Here is a 20186-nt window from a genome sequence, read left to right as displayed (position 1 = left end):
ATTACAGCTGAAGCTTAGGACAAGTCACCAGTGAATAAATATGCCTTGTTGAACCGTGGTTCAGTTGAAAAGACATTCTATAGTTTTCATTGCCGTAGCATACAACAAAATGCATGAATGAGCCATTTCTGATGAAATGAAGAAATAGACAGCCCTGAAATAATGCTGCCAGCTCTCTACCTTGTTGCATCCTCTTCTAATTGTTCTTCTTTTTACTAATAATTAAGGGGCACATTCCAAGGCAGAATCCTGCACTATCGCTATCCGTATTAAATCACAAATGTTTTTGAAAGATTTCATGAAAGCAGAGTTGTACTGAGGATGCAATATCTGCATGCTGAAAATCTGTGGTTTTAATCTTTCCCCAAAACAAACAAAAAACTCCTTTCATTTAAATTTACTCTGATTTGTGTAGAGAGGCTGGGTATTTTGCATTTTTTTCCTCTTAACTCCTTTGAGCCTGTGATACAGCTGAATCTTAAAATCTTCACTAACTTGTTCAACAGGCCTGTTCAGTACATTTCAGCAGGACTTGTGAACTTAATTTTCATATTTGAAAATGAGGCTTATTTGAAGCTTGAATTGTACACCTCTTAAAGAGGAGGAAAATGGATGTGTTCATTTGGGGTTTTTTTAAATTTAGGAGAAGGAAGGTTTGAAAATGTGAATGTGTTTGAAGACTTTGTTCTTCCTTTTTAAGTATCTAATCATCATACCTGGTGTTTATAATCTCCTGCGACACCAAGGCTTCCTTTACATACACTGCAAGAAAAAGTTTCTTTTTGAGTGTTAAAACTCTGTTATGATGGACTATCGAGTAGTTACTTGTCTGTCATAGTACATTACAGGGCACTCCTCTGGAGAGGCAGTCTGTGCTTCTCAGCTGGGAATGCTTAGGTCAAGATGTTTTTGAACACCTAAAGAGTAACAGTACCAAGAAGTGTACACTGAAGTAATAGATTTTTCAGTAAATTTAAATCCACCTTGAATCTCACTAAATGAAGATGGAAAAATAAAAACGATATAGCTCCTTTTGATATGTGTACTGTCAGCTTTCTCTTAAACCCCAAATTCCCCAGTACTCCATTTATCCTTACATTAATAGTTCATATCAGCATCAGTAGTAGTGAAAGAAAGAGCAGAGATGAGTTTTGTGTAAGCATGTGTGTGTTTTTTAACTCAGGCTGGTTTAATGTCAGGCAGTTTGCAGGTTTGTAAAGCAGGGTGTGTACACACAGGAATCTGCCCAGGGGCCTTATGCCCCTTATGGCAATTAACTGCAGCAGTACTCTACTTGCAGTAGAATAGTTACTCTAACAAAGGCAAAAGTACAGAAGTGATTAGTGAACATGTAAATCACAGATTTATCAACCCAAAGCTCACATACATGTGTGCATTAATATGCAACTCTAACCCCACATATTTCTTCATTCCTTGACTGCCTGTCATCCCGGAGAAAAGTTAATATTGCTGTGGGACGTAATCTCAGAGGGGGCTTAATGGCTTTGAAGAATTCATAGAGCCTTAAGTTATGAAACCAGAAAAAATTCTCCATCTATTCGTATGTACCAAACAGGACACCACATGTCCACTTCTGGCAAGCCCTCCTGTCCGAGCACTTAGGAGGGCTAGTTAAAATATATACATAGTTTACATATTATCTTCATGAATAGAGCCACTTGCAAAATACCGATATTCACAAAGTTTGCACTGTTCTTTTTGAGCAGAGTTTTTGGCAATATTTTCATTATGCCAGCAGACAAAAATAGAAGTTTTTCTCCCAATTACCTGAGACCATAGGCCGGGGCTCCATTCAGGTGGGCAGTCCTGACTATTGCACATCTGCACCTGTGTAGGGGTGCTGACAGGACACAGGGAATGGGCCACTACCTCCTCTCTTTGGAAAGCCCTTTTCTGGACACACTGAATGAGACGACTTTGTTGCCCTCCTCCACAAGATTTGCTGCATGCACTCCATTCGCCTGTTGACCAACTTAAAGGAGAAAATGTACATTAGAAACACAGGAGTCCAATGAGCTTTATAATATCAATACATACGAGCCTCCTATCAAATGTGAATTATTCAGGGATTCTGCTTAGCCTGCTCTCCTGATGTACCGATACCTGTTCCAGAAATCAGAAAGCCATAGTTACATAATCTGTCTTCAAAGCATGGAGCATTTTGCTAGGATGAAATATAAGTCACACAACTAGAACAACTAGTATTACTTACTTACAGTTCTCATCTACCTGAACCAGCCTGCCTATGAATCTGACCTGGAATCTGGAATTCCGTGGGGTCTGAGAGGGACGCTGCCATTGAGGCTGGTGGAGTATCCAGAAGATCTAAGGGTCTGGCTAACAAATCACCATTCCTTTGTAACCATGTCTGTGCTTTTAATTGAAAAAAATCTCTCTAAAACAGGAAAAGAAAAATCTTTTCTAAGGAAATGGTAGGATGATCACTTTCGTCACTTTAGCTGCTGAAGAGACCTCCAGATAGACTAACAGATCCAAGGCCAAAGGAAGAATCCAGATAGATGGAGAGAATTCTGTAAGTCGATACGATTTGATTATTGGAAAGTTCTGCCCTTTGTTGTTACATTTTTTCCTTTTTACATCTCTCAGAAGACAGGGCGGAGGAGGCAGATTCACCTAAGCTGATAGAAAGGAAAAGCTGGCATGACAGGGAAAGAATGGGGCCAATTTAGCTGAGCATGTACCTCCCAATACATTTGTGTGTAGATACACTCAGACAGGGCGACAAATGTTGGCATGGTGCTGTCCGGTGGTATTTATGTCAAACTTTACTGGCCTCTATTCACAAAAAAGAACTTGCTTGCTAAAATCAGCAGTCCTGTCATTAGTGTCTTGAGGATTGAAATGTCCTTAGACTAATAAATTTGGCAGACAGATGATGTAGAATCTAAATAAAACAGAGGAAATTTAACCAAAAGCTGTGGGCCAAATCTATACTCCAGTCACAGGCATGCTTCAGTTATGCATCATGTCACTGAAGTTACACAAAGTCTGAAGAATTATTGCCAATTGCTTAGGATAAGTTCAGTTTTGAAATGTGAATAGCTGCTCAGTATTTCTATTATTGAAGCATTGAGTGGGTCCCCAGCCTTTGTGGAAAACTTTGCAAACATACAACCAGGTGCCTTTGACCTTGAAGGCTTACAACATAAGACCGTAAATAACAACTAGACAGGAAAACAGAAGTGAAGAAACAAAGGAAATTATGAATGACTAAATGATTACTCAAGTCGAGAACTCTTATTCAGAGACCCAGCACTGAAATTAAACTGTAAACAGCAGTTTTACAAATTTTTTAATAATTTATGCCACAGAAAAGGTTCTCATCTCAAATCCGACTGCTTGGCCTATTCTACTTCCTACAGCATCAGTCCTGTGACCACTGGCATAGCTGCTTACATACAGTTTGAATGACAAGAAAGCTTTGGTTTTTTTTCTTTTCATACTGTGTGAAAGATGAACAGCATCCCATTTGCCTGTCTGTTCACATCTGCCTGAAAACAAAGCTAATTTTTATTTGTAAAAAATGTATAAAAAGCCTATTTTGGAAAAATCCCTTTGGGAATAGAATAAACCCCAACTCTCAGTCTAGTAACTTCGGTAACTGCCAAAAGCAGTGGGGAATATAAAAAGCACTAATTTAAGGACAAAGAAGTATTAATGTGAAAAGTCAGTAGTTATGTAATTCCAGAACATGTCAGAAGTTTCCTTTTTCTCTGATTTATAAATATTTGGACTATTGCAATAAAAACTTCTGGAAAAAAGTTATACTTTTTATCCATTTTACAACTTTTAATTAGTTTGCCTTGATGTTTCTGACAACGGTGATTGGTAGAGCAACCAAAAGTGTTCATTTTAAGAGTTTGTTCACCGTAACTGCCCAGAAAGTTCCCCTCTTCACAGATGAGAGGGCAATAAACCTACTTTAATGTCCTCTAGTAAACAGCCATTTTCCAAGATTATCTGGGCTGTGATCCAAGAGCATCTTTCATTAGCTCAAATAACTAAATAATTATGACCAGATTTGGCAGCTCTGAAATCCAACAACAACAGTGTGCAGTACTGATGCTTTTCTGTGTTCTTACTGTTGGGACAGTAGTTTGTTCCTACTCAGACTAATAAGTCTTTGTTCTTATGCAGTAATTATTCCTCACTGACCTTTTTAAGTCTGGAGCCTCTTTTATGTCACAAAACTGACACGCTTGTATCTCATCTATTATTCACCTCCTTCCAGTGCCTGTTATGCCTACCGTATTTGTTTTTGCTTTATTTGCTGGCTAGTAAGCATTCTTTGTTTCCTCCATGGTATTTATTAATACTACATTTTTTGATGTTGGCAGTCTCGGTTTTATGGGAAATATTACATGCCGTGACTTTCTGGGCAGATTCCTCAGCAGAGATATTCTGGCATAGTTTCACTCAGCTGAATGGCAATCTGTTAACTTTAGACATGGTCCTACATGTAGATCCTCCATACATTAATATATCCTAAGGTTTTTAAAAATAACTAATTAGTGAGTTGAATTCTTTTTCCCTAGAGGTGGCTTGGGGTTTTTATGGTTATTCTTTTTGTACTCTTTTTAGGGTTCAAGTCATTAATTGTGCTTTAAAGTAGTAAATCTAGGAATACCAGAGCAATTTCAGCATGAAAACATTGCACTGTGTCTCAAAATGGATATTCAGCATTTTCAGTGACAGGTATATCAGTGGATGTTCAAAATACATCGGGATCTCCAGTTAACAGAAATGGAAACTTTGTGTGTGGTCAATAAAAATGAATATGATTTTGGTGAAGCTTTATAGCATAGCAATGCCACATCAAAACAAAGGTAAGCATAAACAGCTTAAAAAGACTCCTGGGAACATCACAGACAATACATTTCTGTCTACATGATACTGAGTTCATTGGATAAAAATAGTTCTGGCAAAAGATAAGTCACATGTGAGAAGACTGTGTTTGGCTACAAAGATTACTTAAAATTGGTATTGAGAAAATCATGTGGCTAAACGCAATCTAAAGAAACTGCTGAAGCAGGAACATGGGGCTCTCATGTCACGTGTTACCATTATTTAAACCTTATCTCTAGCATTTTGTGGTCATAGTGTATAATTTGCCATTTGGATTTTGTGTACTCTGCTGTAATCTTTAAATTTTGCAGGAAATTCCAAACTATTACTGGACTATTTTTTACTATGTTCAACATATTGCAAACTATGGGTTTTTAAGTAAAAACAAAGCCACTGCAGAACATACATACACATCTTTTTGCTTTGCTCCATCATCCTCTTCTGGTTTGGGAGAGATGAGGAATGCTTCCTATTAAACTTCATTAAATGTATTATTTTATGAAGTATGAGAGTGGGTTTAGCCAATTGCTTTTACCACTCATTGCTTTTATCACTGCAGAGTAAAACCAGCAGATGACACCAGGTCTAGAGCTTTCCTCCATTTCCTCTGCCTTCTGTTGCCTGTGTGCTTCAATGCATCTTCGACTGTCTTTCTTTATTTCCCACTGAAACACTCTTAATTTTTTCAACATATCAATTTAGAAAATCTCCTGTTCTGGAAGTCAAAATGTCTTGGCCAACTTAGTACAGTTTTTCTGTGTCTATGGAAGTATAAAATTAAAATAATGCTAAGGTTGCAAAGTCAGGAATCCAAAAGTGAAAAAAACAGCAGAAGAAAGGTGGACAATGTGTCCTTAAAGGCACCCATTTATATTCTAAGCCATATAATACTGTGTTTAATTATATGAGCACACAACATTTTTTTTTCCAAAGGACCCCTACTACAGCTACTATAAATCAGTGTAACTCCCTTGTTTTTAAAGGACCTGTATTGATTTAGACCACCTGGATTCTAAATGCTTATCTATACGTCAATGTCTTCCTTTGCATCTCACCTTTCTTATGTCTTTTAGAAAATAAGATTGTTCACATAGGCAGTGTCTTCATATTTATTTTTGTGGGCATTAGGAGCACTGCTGATGATTTATTTGGTTTATATAGTCCTCTTCTTGGTATCATAATACTCTGTGGGACATTGTGTCCAAAAATCACTAATTACACTTCACATGATTCTTTTAACCTAATCTAATATGTGGAATCTGAGTCATGGGGCCAAGCTTCCACACGGGGAGTAGCACTTTACTCAGGAAATGGTCTTATTGATTCAAGGTGAGTAAAGGTGGCAGAACGAGCCTCTAAGTAACTTAGATTTACTCAGTGTCACATAGCTAACCCCAGCATGGTGACAGAGCTGCAAGCAATCCTCAGGAGGTCTTGCTTTGCAACATTAGAAATACCGCCTCTATTATTATCATTGGGCTGAAGCCTACACAACTAACATTTTTAAACAATTACTGTTTTACGTTACAGAATAAAAGTGGGTTCATCTAGCAGGCTATACAATTCTGTGTGCCTATCAGAGAGGACTTCTTTTGTGGCAAATTCAGTCATAAGGCACAGTGAAAAGGTAGAAAAATAAAGCGAACTTACTATGCTGGGCAGGGATTAGTATTGCATAGTTTTGTTTCAGTCATAGGCTTCGTCCTTGGGCCACAAAAGGAGGAATTAACTCGTGTACGATGATCTTCTAAACAAACTGCTTTTGCTGTAATGTGTCCTATGGAAGTATTAGAAAAAAGTACAGTAAAATAAATGTTTACTCAATATATAGGAGAAAAAGTAGTAGAGAAGAATTTTAACTAAAGAAGTCCAAGCTCATCCTTGGTATAATTCCCCTGACTTGAAATAAATAAAATAGGATTTAATTTGGCAACAGGTTTTTAATTTTTTAATTAATTTCCTTCCCTGTAACACAGGTACTACTGAAGTCAGATGAAACATTTTAGTTATAAACAGCGTATTTGCAGAATCTTCCCCCAGCAAATATTAGCAATTCTTCAAATCCTAATTCCTTGCAGAAACTAGCAGTGCTTGCTTAGAGCTCTCCTCACGTACTTGCAAACTGCAGCAAAACATTTTGCAACTTGTTACAGTATATCTTTATAGACTTCAGAATTCTGCAGGTTCCTGTACCTAAACTCTATCTACTGTCAACATCAGGACAGATTACAGAGAAGACTATGAATGCCTTAAGAGATGAAGTGATTTTATAGTTTTAACTTTAAATTGAGATGTATCATTCACCTCACACATGGTTCATTGGGCACAGCAAGTCAAATTTGGAAACACGGTTGTTTCCATCATCTTTATATCCATGCTGCATCCTTCATTTGTTTTAAAGGGAAGTAAGAAAAATACAGTTGTCGTATTTTATGTCTGCAGTGCTCCTGCTGGGTCTTTCTTCCATAAACAGTTTATTGAGATGCTGTGAAGTCTGACAACACACTAGCAAGATATTCCTGAATTTCACCTGGACTTTTTTGCCAATACAGGAACAGAACATGGCATTTCCTTGGTTACCCAGTCCTATTCCTTGGTATTAAAGACAACTGCATCATAAAGTCTTACTTGTATGACCTATTTCCAATTTAAAGGCCACTAAAATTTTAATTCTCAATTCTTTTTGCAGGACTTCCCACATGCCAGTTTTCTGCTTTCATTACATCCCAGAATTCCTTTCAGTGACAGAACATCAGGATCTAGAAGAACAAGTAGATGGTCTGTGCAAAGCAAATACCTAGAGGAATATGGTAATAAGAAATCCTTAGCTTATAAGGAATTTCAGACTCTGACCTGGCAGAACTCAAATATTTGAAATTAAACAGTTGGAAGATCAGGGTGCAGCTGTCAGTAAAGAAAGGTCTTGATAATGTTTTAGTCTTCAATTACTCTCTACAGATAAGATAAATTTTACACATTATTTAGTATCTTTCTATGTTCCCAAATTACAACAACATCAAAGCACATATGTAATTCCCACATTACTTCAACAGCAAGATATCATATGCATATGGATTGACCTAAGGAAAAAAGACTGAGTCACTGTAAATGACATGAATTGAGACTGGCATGAATTTTTTTTTTTACTATAAAGGAAGTATGAAGGTACTTCATCTATGTTATAAGTTGTCAGATAAAAAAATAAGGACCAGGTGTTCAGTGTAACCCCCTGTATGTATTGATACACATTTGCAAAATTAAAGGCTGCTGAAATGTTTGAGATGCTTTATAAAAATGAAAAAGAAGAGGATTGGCAATTGGAAAGTTACCTACCACCACCACAAGTAGCTGAGCACTCTGACTGCACTGTCACCCAGGAGTAGCTATGTTTTTTGACAGATGTCTTGTTTTCATTGTTGGTTTTGGAAAATGTATATTCCCAAGAAATCCCAGGATTTTTGCCTTGTAACAGGATCTATAGAGGGGTATTTGGGGTTTGTTTAAAAAGAACAAAGGAGCGGGGGTAAAAAAAAAAAGAAGGATTCTGTCATTCTGAAGGAAGATGAGCTAAACATGATACACACATATTTATACACACTATGTTTGTGAAATAATTTTTAGGAGACCTAATTTTTCTATAAACTAAAAACCATCAAAGTAATTCCTAAACAGCAAAGCATTTGCTTGGACTAACACCTGCAGGTCATGTAACAGAAGAGTGCAGAAATACATGGTTCAGCGTAACACTCCTTTAAATCAGAAGGCATTTGACTGGATTGGTGAAGCAGAAATGCCTTCAGTAGGTGTGAAGTATCATCCAAAGACTTTTGGCAATGCAGTATTAGTCGCTGCCCCGTCCCAGCTCTCAGTGCTCTGCTCCTGCAACTGGCCTTTAACAACTGGGTCCCTGCGTTCACTGGGGGCTCAGTGGCAGGTGCTGGAGTTTGCCTGTGGCAGTGCAGTGGATGGATTGAGGATTTGGGGCTGGGAGAAATTTCCTCTCTTTTAGTAAGCAAAGGCCAAGCTAGCTGATCCTTCCACAATGCCTTTTATGAATGAAGAAGCCTTTGCCCATGAAGTATGCAGGACTCAAATGCTTCACTGAAAGAAGCTTGAGCAAAGCAGTAGTAGAGCTGTGTGAGGACTGGGAATAGAGGTGGTTAGAGATGGCCTCCTCAGTTCTTGAGGCTGAGGGTATATAAAATAGATTTTTTTTTCCTTGTAAAAAACTTTTTTCTATGCAGACTGGTGATAGATTTTTTTTGGAAGACCTTCAGCTGGTATTTTTCGCCTGATGATTGAAGCTGATAAAGCTTCAGTCAAGGAGAGGACCCATCCTTGGGTGTCTACAAGGGAAAAAGGATTGGAAAAATCTTCTATTCATGATTTTAGCATAATGTGTTAGAAAATTTATAGAAAGTGTGATTACTGACTATAATAACAATCTTTGTCATTTAACTTAGGGAGCTTAGCTCTTGGGATGTACTATTTTAGTGGTGAACTATATTGCAGTTTTCATGTAGGCAACTTTCTAAAATTCACTGTATTCATTTCAAGTCTGAATTATAATCAATGCAAGATTCATTAACATCTGACACATACCTAAATTTGGGGAGAAATTTCTAGTTAACATCTATTTTAGAAACTTTTTGGCAGAAAAGTGCATTTAGATTCAAACTTAATAGAAAAAGTGCAAGAGCTTACAGTTACAGACCTCTACTAAGTTTTAATTCTTCACCGGTGTAGATCCGGTCATAGTAATATAAAGAGCAGGTGCAGTTAACCTCAGTTCCTAAATACGCTTTTTGATAAGCACTAGCATTTCAAGTACATTTTCAGTCTATGATGTTAATGATTACCATTCAAAATATTAATAAAATACCAGATAAGTTCACACGATGCTTAACCTGAGTGCTTAAGCAATCCATGTAGGTAGAACTGATCTCTGTATAGACTGGTTTCATAAAATAGCAACAAACTTGCATTTATGCCGTTTGAGACCAAGAAGTATAATAACATTTTGGAATGTAGCCAAGGGTTTTAAAGAATTCTGAAAATGTATTTATTGGAAAACAGAAATTACCCATGACAGTCAAAATTCAGACCAAATTTACATGGCCTCCAGCTCAATAATGGGAACACATGAAGGATCTGGACTGCATACTGTTTACTTTTCTAGAAGAAAGGAAAACAGATGCTCTATTTTCCATTCTTAGTAGCCAAAAATTTTATTTCAGTCAGTGGATCTCAATAATGACCCAAACTGAGAATATAGCAATTAGGACTGTAAAAGGCAAAATACTTCCAGAAGAATTGGAGAGCACGGGCCTTCTTATTGGAAGAGTCAGACTGAAAGATCCTCCAAGCACAGGTAAATTAAAGTATTTCATGTGAAAGTTTTCATCTCACCCATCCAAGCTTAACTCATGAGCACCTTAGAATACCTGTGAGATTACAGAAGAAATAGATCTGAGAGTGATTACTGACCTCTGTATTTTTACTGAATATTCTTGATAGAAATAATATTACTATATATGCTTTAGGGGTGAGTCATATATGTATGTATATATCACAACTATTTTACAAGAACAGGATTAAAATCACTCTGAGATTAGAAAACATTAGAATTGAGACTGCTGTGCAACTCCACTCTGCCCTGCACAGATGCACTATGAATCTCCAGATCTCATACTGTCTTTCCAGAAAGCCTCTACAATGTTCAGTGCTCACAGCACGTGGTGCTCACTAATGAGCTTAGTACAAAGTTTCCATATTTTACTTTATCCTCATTCATCAATGTGCAGTTCTGTGCTCTATTTGCTATGCTCTATTCAAACCGTTACCAGTGTAACTTTTTTCAGGACCTTTCTTTTTTCCTTGGCTATTCATCACTATCTGATGTAAAAGTTTTCTAAGATTTAACAGCCCCTTCAGATGAAGGAAAATATCTCTTCTATATGAATTTTTATTATTAGAAAGCTGTCCAACTGCTGATAGCAAAAAGTCCAACTCTCTTAAAACAGCTGTTCCACAGTCACTTTGAATCTTGAACCTCAAGTCCATGGGCATTACAGTTTCTCGAAAAAACAGGTTGTAATAATATATGTTCACTCTGCTGTCCTTCTCTTAAGGACAAACTGAGGCAAATATCTAATGTGTAAAGTTTCAGAACATGTGCTTAAAGAAAAAAATAGGGTGCATTAAGCCTAATAAGAATTGAGCCCTGGAAAACTATTCTTTAATTAAAACAATTCCTTTCCTCGTTCTTACAGACCAGACTTCAAAATGCTTTAATTTGCTTTTACTCATTGGAAGGTCCTACAAGTCCAAGGTATTAGCACAGATCTCAGGATCTTAGGCAGCTAGAAACAATTTCAGAGACTAGCTTTATTTTCTTCTTGTATTCGAAAAGATCTGGCTAATGTATGAACAGTCAAAGTCAGATTTCCTCTTTCATGGTCCTATGAGGATTCACTTTCTCCCATTTCAGTAGGTGCTCTGTGTTCCTTCAAGTGCAGAGGCTGAAATTCTATCTGGCCTTTTAGTAAGTCGTGTGTCAAAAGAGGAGGAGGTTTTGTCCATGCCTCATGTCCTTGTGTAAGGGTTAGCCTTTGTCTCATTTGATTCTGACAGCTGTCATAAAACTGTGCTATGTCAGTGGCCAAAAAAACAGTAAAGCTTAAAACTTTTCTAATAAAAATATCTTGAAGTATTAGACTGAACACTTGTCTTCTGAAAGCGCTCTTTACTTTGTGATAGTAGAGGCAAGAAACAGAATGAATGCCTCCTGAACCACAGAATTCAGAACACAGAAGAGGGAGGATGAGAAGGTAAAAGTGGCAACCAGTTTTACTCCTGTTAGAGCAGTATTCTGGGGCTTCAACAGAGTGAAGGGAATGAAGAGGAAATGATCTCAGACGAGTTAGAACAAGACATGTTAGTATCTATCACTTCAGAGAACAACCACACAATGATGTAAGAAACTCGCAACCTCCAGCTGAATGAGTGCCCGTGGGGTAAATCCTGCAGATTAAGACCTTGGGCTACACCCCCTTCTTGCGCATTGGAAAGTAGACACAATTATAGCAGGCAGATGAAGTGAACTTCCTCTCTATTTCCTGGCCGGCAGGCAAAGCTAGAGCCCCTTCCCACCCAGCAGACTACAAGAGGGAATGTTTACAAAGCAAGAGCTGCATCACAGTCAGGTCTCTTCCTCCTGTATCATCCCAGCTACATAGAAAAAGGGCAAAATCAAACTCTGGAAAAGTACTGGAGACAAAGTGTTGCAGGGCACAAAACCATATACTTTAAAGTCCCTGGCACTCAGCTGAAAAATAGTATACAACATATAATGTTCAACCACGTTTTCATCAGGAATGCAATACTATTGCAAAGTTGCAATTTTGCCAAAGTAATGAGCATATAAAAAGTTTTCTATCGTATTTTCAAACGTTCATTATAAAGCCCTTCCTTAACAACCGAATAACTGAAGTCTGCATATACAGCCAAGTTATCAGACTTACAAATTTGGAAAGACCTCCAGTGCTAGTCTACTTAACTGGATGCGTTCCAGCATCTTTTCAGCCAACTGGCATTTGCTCCCAAATTTACAGCTGGCAAACAACCTCCTTAAACATTTCCAGTTCCTCAATAGAACTGTTTAATGTCTACCTTTAACACACCAACCACCTGACTTCAGACACAACACTCAGCAGCTCTGACCGCAGGGCGCAGAGTTATAAAATTTACAGCTTCTTGAGTTCGAAAACCACAGACTCTATGGCTGGAATCTGCCAGATCTATTCTGAAGAAAAAGAACCGTGGCTTTTGCTTAGGGCGCAAAATGTTAAAACAATGGATAAATTGAATTCTCCTGAGTAAAGAACCTTTTCCTTTTGCTGCTAATTTTGATTTCAAAGTTAAACCAATAAATTTTCTAAGCTAGCTGTGCATCTGCTCCTTTGTTTCAGATTATTTTTTTTTCCCCATGGATATCCTAAGTTTCCAATAGAGTACTCCATTTTGCAGGTCAAATTTTTAAAGAGTCTATCAACATTGCTTTGTTATGATTGACTCTGTGCTTTTCAGGTGTTTTTTATTGTAAGATGTGTATGTGAAGTTACTTGCAACACACTGAATTAAAAGAGATTAATTTACACAAGATAAACTCCTCTTTCTTCCATAATAGTCTGTCTAATGTATAAGAAAGCGTACTAATGCCTGGCATGTAACAAGCTGAAAAAATGACTCATTATCTCTGTGAAGGACTAATAGACATTTACAAATCACTTACAGAGTGAAGCTGAGCATAGAGAAAAAGCCAGGTAAAGTAATAGCTACTGTTTACCCATATGTGCTTCATCTATTTTCATCTTTACTCGTTCTGCATGTGCATAATTTACAAAATGGGCATGAGCCCAAACTTTGAATCCCAGCATACGTGGCAGCTTTGATCTGAGTCTTCCAATTGCATCTACATTTCCTGGGTCACTCCCATGCTTTGTAAGTCTTTGATAATTTCTTTAGGTGGATGTAACAGAGTTAAGCTATCTGCAGTGAGCCATCAATTACACCAGTAAGGGCAGACGGAGAAGTTTGTCTGTGTGGAAGACTAGTGCCTGGCTCTGTTATGCTTGTGAGACCTGCAGTTTTCATCCACTGTGAATCTACACGCTGTTTAATAAGTATTGTAGCATCCAACATCCTAAGCCGGATTCTGATTTCTCTGTTCAATCAGGATTAATTCCATTGACTTTTATGAATTTACTCTGGTTTCAGAAGGGTAAATCTAAGCATGCAACATATGATGCCGGTGGAAAACCGTTTAAACAAGTTTTAAAAGAGGACCGTTCTCTTGAAGGGCAGTTATTGGATGAGATCCTTGACGGTGGCTAACACCAGGAGCTTCAAAGGAGAGTGAGAGAACACCTGTTTGGAAAGCACCAGCAAAGGAAGAATTACCCATTGGTTGCTTAAGCCAAACATTAAAACAAAAGGGGTTTTATCTCTTCAATATTTCTAAAGTCACTTTAAAGACAGTCTTAACTAAAAGCTTATGACAAACTATTGTTTTTCAAGAAAGTCCACTGAGGTCATTAAAAGGAAAAAAAAAAAAAAGAGTATCCTTGAAAGGTCCTGTATGATCTCATTTCTACTTCAGCTGTTTCAAATTTATCTTCTGTTGTTATTGTGTCTCCATTTTTTTACCGTTCACATGCTAAATGTACAACTTTCAGGGATACTGTCCAGCTAATCTCTCCTCGCTAAAGGAGAACCCTTTTATCCATTGTATTGTATCAACATCTGTATCTTATAAGTACATCTTAGCTCTCTTTAGCTTACTTTCTCTTTAGGGGAAATCAGTACAAATTTATCATCTAGTAGCTAATAATAAATGTAATGCTTTATAACTGCAGCTTGGCTTTCTCTGCGTGGCAGCTAGATCATCAGTAAAGTCATTCCACCTGGCCTCCTTTCTCTTTTTTCCCCCTATTGATAAAGAGGAAGTGATTTACTGGTTTTAATTAGACATATTCCTGCCCTGAAGCTCTGCTCACCTTCTCTTACCGTGAATGTTTCCCTCTTTGCAAAGCATCCTTTCCATCTGTTACTTACTGCTGTCAAACTCTCTTTTTTCATAAACATTTCATAATTTCTTGATTCAATATTTCACCAAGTTTGAGGTAAACTTCAGTGAGGATACTGATCCTATCTTGTCCTGAAAAACTTTACAGAGCTTTCTCAAATCATATTCGACTTCTCAAATCGGTCAATTTTTCATCTGTTTATTGATAGAATGGAAAAACAAATTATTAAACTCTCATGTTTTTAAGTTAGTTTATCAATCCCTGGTGATGCAGTATTTTTCATGCCCACATAACAGTTCCGTTTCTTTTGCCCTTTCAGAATCTTTCCCATAATTCGAGAGAGTTGTGGAGGGTGACTGAATATTTCGACAAATGGATGTCACAAGTGAAGCTCATATAAACTCTGTATTGCTAGAGCCGTGTGATGGCAATGATGTCCCTTGTGCTCTGCTAGCCTCTTCTGGAAAGTATTTTCAGCAGTTAGCGGTGCCCACTGGCAGCTTTTATTTGCAAAGCTAGATAAATGAATGATGAATTTACTGTTCGTTTCTCCTCAAGGTAAATATTTTTCAGTTAACAGGAAAATACTGACGAGGTCTTAAAATTGAAAGTGCTGACCTTAGATTACCTACAACCAAATGACAGATAAATGAGCTGAATACATTCAACTACATTAAAAAAAAATTCCAGCATGTTTCCATTTAAGATGAGAAAATTATGCTACAGAAACCGTATTTTAAAAACCTGGTATTAATTTCTGATCCTACATTATCATTTAACTATCACATTTCTACCCCTTTGACCATTGTCTGTTATTTCATCTAACCTGAATCTGACCATTTCTGGAACTGCCTTCTGAATCTATGAATATTTTTCATTTCAGCTTTTATTGGTTTCTACAAACCCACAATCACTAAAGTATCAATAATACTAACTTCAGAAGGATACAGGTACACAAATTCTGAAGGGCACTGGTTTACTGGGTTTTGCCCTCCCTCCATCTGTGAAATTAATTCTTGAACAATCCAGAAAGGGTTCTGATGAATTCTGAAGTCTCATCGTGCATTTACACTTCCAGTAGTTGTGGTCAGGAAATACTAGTCCTACATACTTAATTCCACATTCAGCTCACAATGTTCTCCTCCTCCTCTGAAAATATTTGGCCACTATAGTCTGTATTTTTTCTCCCACAACCTAGTTAAATTACAGATTCACTGCCCTTTGTCTTCTTTGGTATGACTCATTCCCATAATTACATACATATAATATATGTAAATATATAGATGTGTATTTATTTTTTTATGAAATTCCAGGGTAAATAAGAAAAGCACTCTATCAGTCTTTTTCTTGTCTCCTATCCATTTCTAAATAGCGTTTGGGACTGCAAATTCTGATTAAATGATACATGCTCAGCTGAACTAGCGAAAAACCTGATAGAAAAATAGATGCATAGGAACACACTGTACAACAAGATATAAATACAAAACATTTCAGGGAACTGCAAGGCTGCACTTGTGATATGCAAGACAATAGGGAATGTTAAGGTTTTTTTCTTATTTGGGTTTCCTCCTTCTCTCTTAATACATGCTTCAGGTGTCTCCTTCAAGAAAATATTTTGGTGAATGACTGCATTTCAAAGGGAGTGATTGCCTTGAGCACAGACTTGCCAGACCTGTCTGGACCTGGAGAGCACTGGTCCCATCCTCTCCTGTGAATGTTGCTCAGAGGACGTGCATAACCTGAACTTTCTGGATACATGCAGGCTGATTTGCATTCAGAAACACAGTTGAAAACCTGGACCGCTTCAGTCACCACACAAATGTCTAGCAAAACTATGGCTAAAAAATTAAACAGGCACAAGCTGTGTTAATCTGTCTTTCAGATCATAGTGGCATGGCAATAAATACAGCTACAAAACCTTATATTTTCTGCCCACCTGAATAATAAAAGTTCCTGTATTTATGCGTGCAATTGATTAAATTTCTCAATACCTGCAGTGTGCATTTTACAAGGGCTCGCACTGAATTCTTCTGGAAAAAAAACTAATCTAGAAAATAAGTATTAAATTTCTTTTTAATACAACCTAATTAAAAAATGAAGAAAAAAAGATCTGAAGATACAGGAAGAAGTTGAGGTCTGAACCCTGGAAAGCTTTATCTTATTGAAACCCAACGTAATTGGATAAAAAATTGCTGGCAGGACTTTTTTTGTATGCTGCTTTGAAAACTACAGATGAGATGATAGAAATAAAAACAAAGCTACAATGTAGTATGGTTAAACACTCCTTTTTTCAGTCTTCTATCAGTTTCTGGTATTTATAGTTGAAGTAGGATTTGTTTCATTATTACTGCTGCAAACAGATCTTCACCAATATATGTGTTTTCTCAGAAAAGCATATTACTTTAGTTTTCATTGGCATTTTTGCTGCTTAGAGTTACTGGTAAATCATAAATAATGCAGATCTCTGAACACACAAAATTTTGCATTTTTTTTCAGAATTCAGCTTGTTGAATGTTGCTTAAGTTATTGAAAGGAAAAAAAATCTTAAGTACAGCTCATAGATATATATAATTGGGGAATACGTAACTGTAACATTTTCAGTCGTTAGAATCCCTAGTTACCAATGCCAGTGGTGTAGGTATTTCAATAAAAATACAAGGGAAGTTTAAATAAGCTCTCAAAGGAGCAATAGCCTCCAGTTAAATGTTAAATCTTAATAAAACTGTTTAGCATAATTTGATAGGATGAAAATAGAAGTGTTATTTGGCATTAAATTTTTTTCTTTAATCTTTATTCTGCAAAGTATGTGCATGATACGCAGCCAAGTAAGTCGTCTTACAGGCAATTTATTATTCATACTTTAGCTCTATAATAATACAGTTCAATCTACTTTGTATTATGACAAATAAGATTCCTGAGAGTTCAGCTTAGCATTTCATAGTATTTATAAGTAAGTGTGCTTGTTTCTTTGGTGTAAGGCTATTTTGGAGATGGTTTGCAGGCAGGGAAGCATGTCTACAACTTGTAGACCAAGCTCTTCCTTGGACTAAAGCATCTCTATTAACATACGTACCCAAAATGAAAATTCTTCAACTGAGAAAAAAATGTTTTAAAAAGGCATTGCAAATTGCGATAGTAATTTGTGAAAATAATGCCCTTAGCCCATGTCAAGCTGTCCGTTCTAAAACACGTGTTCATCCTAAAGTACTTTAACATGTGTTCATGATCCATGAACTTCAGTCGTTCTTAAAGACACATTTAAGTACATTACTCAATCAGTACGAATAGTAAGGCTCTTCACTATTCCAAATAAACACTTTACTGAATAGTTGTGAAAGTTTAAATAATCCTTGCAGAATATATTTCATGTCACAGTCTATACTTACTGTGTTTCTTAGTTTAACAGAACAAAGCTGTGTAAGGGAGACAGGGTGCAGAGTTCTCAGCTAACCCCTCCTGCTAAAGTTGTGCAGAGAGCAGTTTTCAGTTACAGTGTTGTATGATGGGGCAAAGAACCACAGATTGCTGCCTCAGAGACCGAGTACAGCACTCGCTCTCATGCTCCCCAAGTGCACACCAGAGAAAGCTATGCGTTGGATAGTGAGCTGACCAGAGTATTGCTGGAAGGCGGGGGAAGGAATTGAATCCCTTCTGGGGAGGGCTCCTTCCTTCTCACAGGGAAGGATTCGTCAAAACAGACATTACAGTCAGTTGAGTTACAAAGCCAAAGATTTGCTAGAGCTTTCTAACAAAGCAGGCAAACTAAAGTGGCTAACAGGGAGTAAAGACTTCAGCGATTCAGCCAGAATTGACCCTCAGATGTTCTGATGCATTTTAAAAGATAATCTAGTAAACTAACCTAAATGCAGAAAGATATTTTTCTTAGAACAGAAGTATTAGTGGCAAATTTCAAAATTGTAACACCGGAACAAACCATGTAAGTACCAAATTTACTTTCTACTAAATATAATTTCAACACAGGACACCTGGCAGACAGAGTAGGTGATACAAATTTGACTGGGAGATAAACATATATAAAATTCATTACTTTAGATACTATCACCAATAAAACTGAATCAACTGAAATTACACAGGAGCCTATGTGTGGTACTTTGACCATCTGTGTCCCAAGGTAGATGTAAAAATGGCTACATGCGCTTGCAGTTTCAGAAGCATTATTTGAAATTGTTACCATTAGGCCTTGCCATAATGTTAGATTTAATTTTTAAATCACTCAATTTTATTGTATACCACTTATGGGATGAATTTATAATCTCTATTACCATTGTGCAGCAACTGAGAAGTAATGCTATATGGTGTGTTTTATGCACCTTCCTGTTCACTGAATTTGTGACAGTTTACTAAACCTCAGACCTTGATAAACTGGTGAAAGGCCTTTCAACCTAGCATGACCACACAATTAAGTCTGAATACTATCGTGACTCAACGCCATTCTTTAATCTTGCTGAGAGCTACAGTGCAGAGCTAAAGCTGTCGTTACTAATTCTGTAATAGACATCAAGGGAAGAATAAACAGAAGAAAGCTTACTTCAAAGACCAGCGTCTCATTAGTTGGTCCTGCTGCATATAGACTCTCTGGATGGTTAAAAGAGCGTTGATAATCAAAAACTGTTCCAGCAAAAGAGAACTTTCCTGGCCAGTCAATCGTCCAGTCTCCTGTCAGGTAATACTTTTTACTGAGGTTGCGCACTGCAAGGTAGCTGGTGGAGATTTGCATTTCGTGGAGCTGTATACTGCGTGCTCCTGCTGGAATAGTGACCACAGCATAGTAGTCTGAAATGAAAGAAGTATGCAACATTTTTGCAGTTGTCATACAGCTAGAGATGGCTTATCATTTTTGAGGCAATTTGAAATTTTTTGCAGTTTAAAAGATACTGAAGACAGCTGTTCTGATCCACCACAGTTACCGTGTTTTCACAAGGAGAAAACAGCTCTGATTTTAAGCCCTCTATGCAGCCTGTAATCAGAGTAACTCTGAGGTATTTCAATTCCTGGAATTTTTCTTTGTGATTAAAGACAAGAAAAAGCAAGTTCACCTTAGAAAAATGCAGAACAGACTAACAGTGGTTTCACTGTAATCGTTCTACCATGTTTTCCCTGCAGCTCCCTACAGTAGTTGGAAGGTACTACTTCCATCATGGACAAGGTTTTTGAGGCGAGATGCAGTGGGATGCAGAGAGCTTTCACAAAGCCCTGTATACCACTCGATCTCCCTGCTGTGAGCCTTTGTGCTCTGAGCATGTAGAAATCTCACTCGTTCTATAGTCAGATGAGACACCACTGACAATCTCCAACACGTGCTGCACACAGCTTAATTTCACAGAGCATTCAGTTTAGATTATTTTTTTTCTAGCATTGTATCTCTGCATTACTATATCCTAAACAATTTCCTGGCCTATATTACTGTAGTAGTGACATGTCTTATGATCAACAGTAAACGGATCCTCAAAATACCCCCGTGAGTAAAGAAATATTATCTGCATTATATGCCTGAGAAACTGCTGCATAGTGAGATTATTTCAGAAGAAGCCTGTGACAGTCCACTAAAGAAAATTCTACCTCCCAGTGACTGGATCATCCATTGAATCAGCTGGACAGCTTCCAGTCAACTTAATTTGAAAATGGACATGGAAATACTGTCATGTTTGGCATTATTCTGTGTATCACTTTTTGTATCTTCTACAGTCTCAT

General features: G+C 37.3%; 1 protein-coding gene across 3 annotated transcripts in view; it reads right to left on the bottom strand.

Annotated features, from left to right (window-relative positions):
* ADAMTS18 (ADAM metallopeptidase with thrombospondin type 1 motif 18) overlaps positions 1-20186 on the bottom strand; it is an 80172-nt gene that overhangs the window by 8654 nt on the left and 51332 nt on the right. For all 3 annotated transcript variants that reach the window (XM_030026453.2, XM_030026454.1, XM_030026452.1), the window contains exons 16-19: positions 19024-19268; positions 8221-8362; positions 6538-6664; positions 1789-1993 (exon numbers count right to left, since the gene is read on the bottom strand). In XM_030026453.2, the coding sequence (XP_029882313.2) occupies positions 1789-1993; positions 6538-6664; positions 8221-8362; positions 19024-19268 (719 nt within the window). The remainder of the gene's footprint in view (positions 1-1788; positions 1994-6537; positions 6665-8220; positions 8363-19023; positions 19269-20186) is intronic.

The sequence above is a fragment of the Aquila chrysaetos genome, chromosome 9, assembly GCF_900496995.4.
Source record: "Aquila chrysaetos chrysaetos chromosome 9, bAquChr1.4, whole genome shotgun sequence".
NCBI lineage: Eukaryota > Metazoa > Chordata > Aves > Accipitriformes > Accipitridae > Aquila > Aquila chrysaetos.
This window is presented reverse-complemented; position numbering and strand designations above follow the sequence as displayed.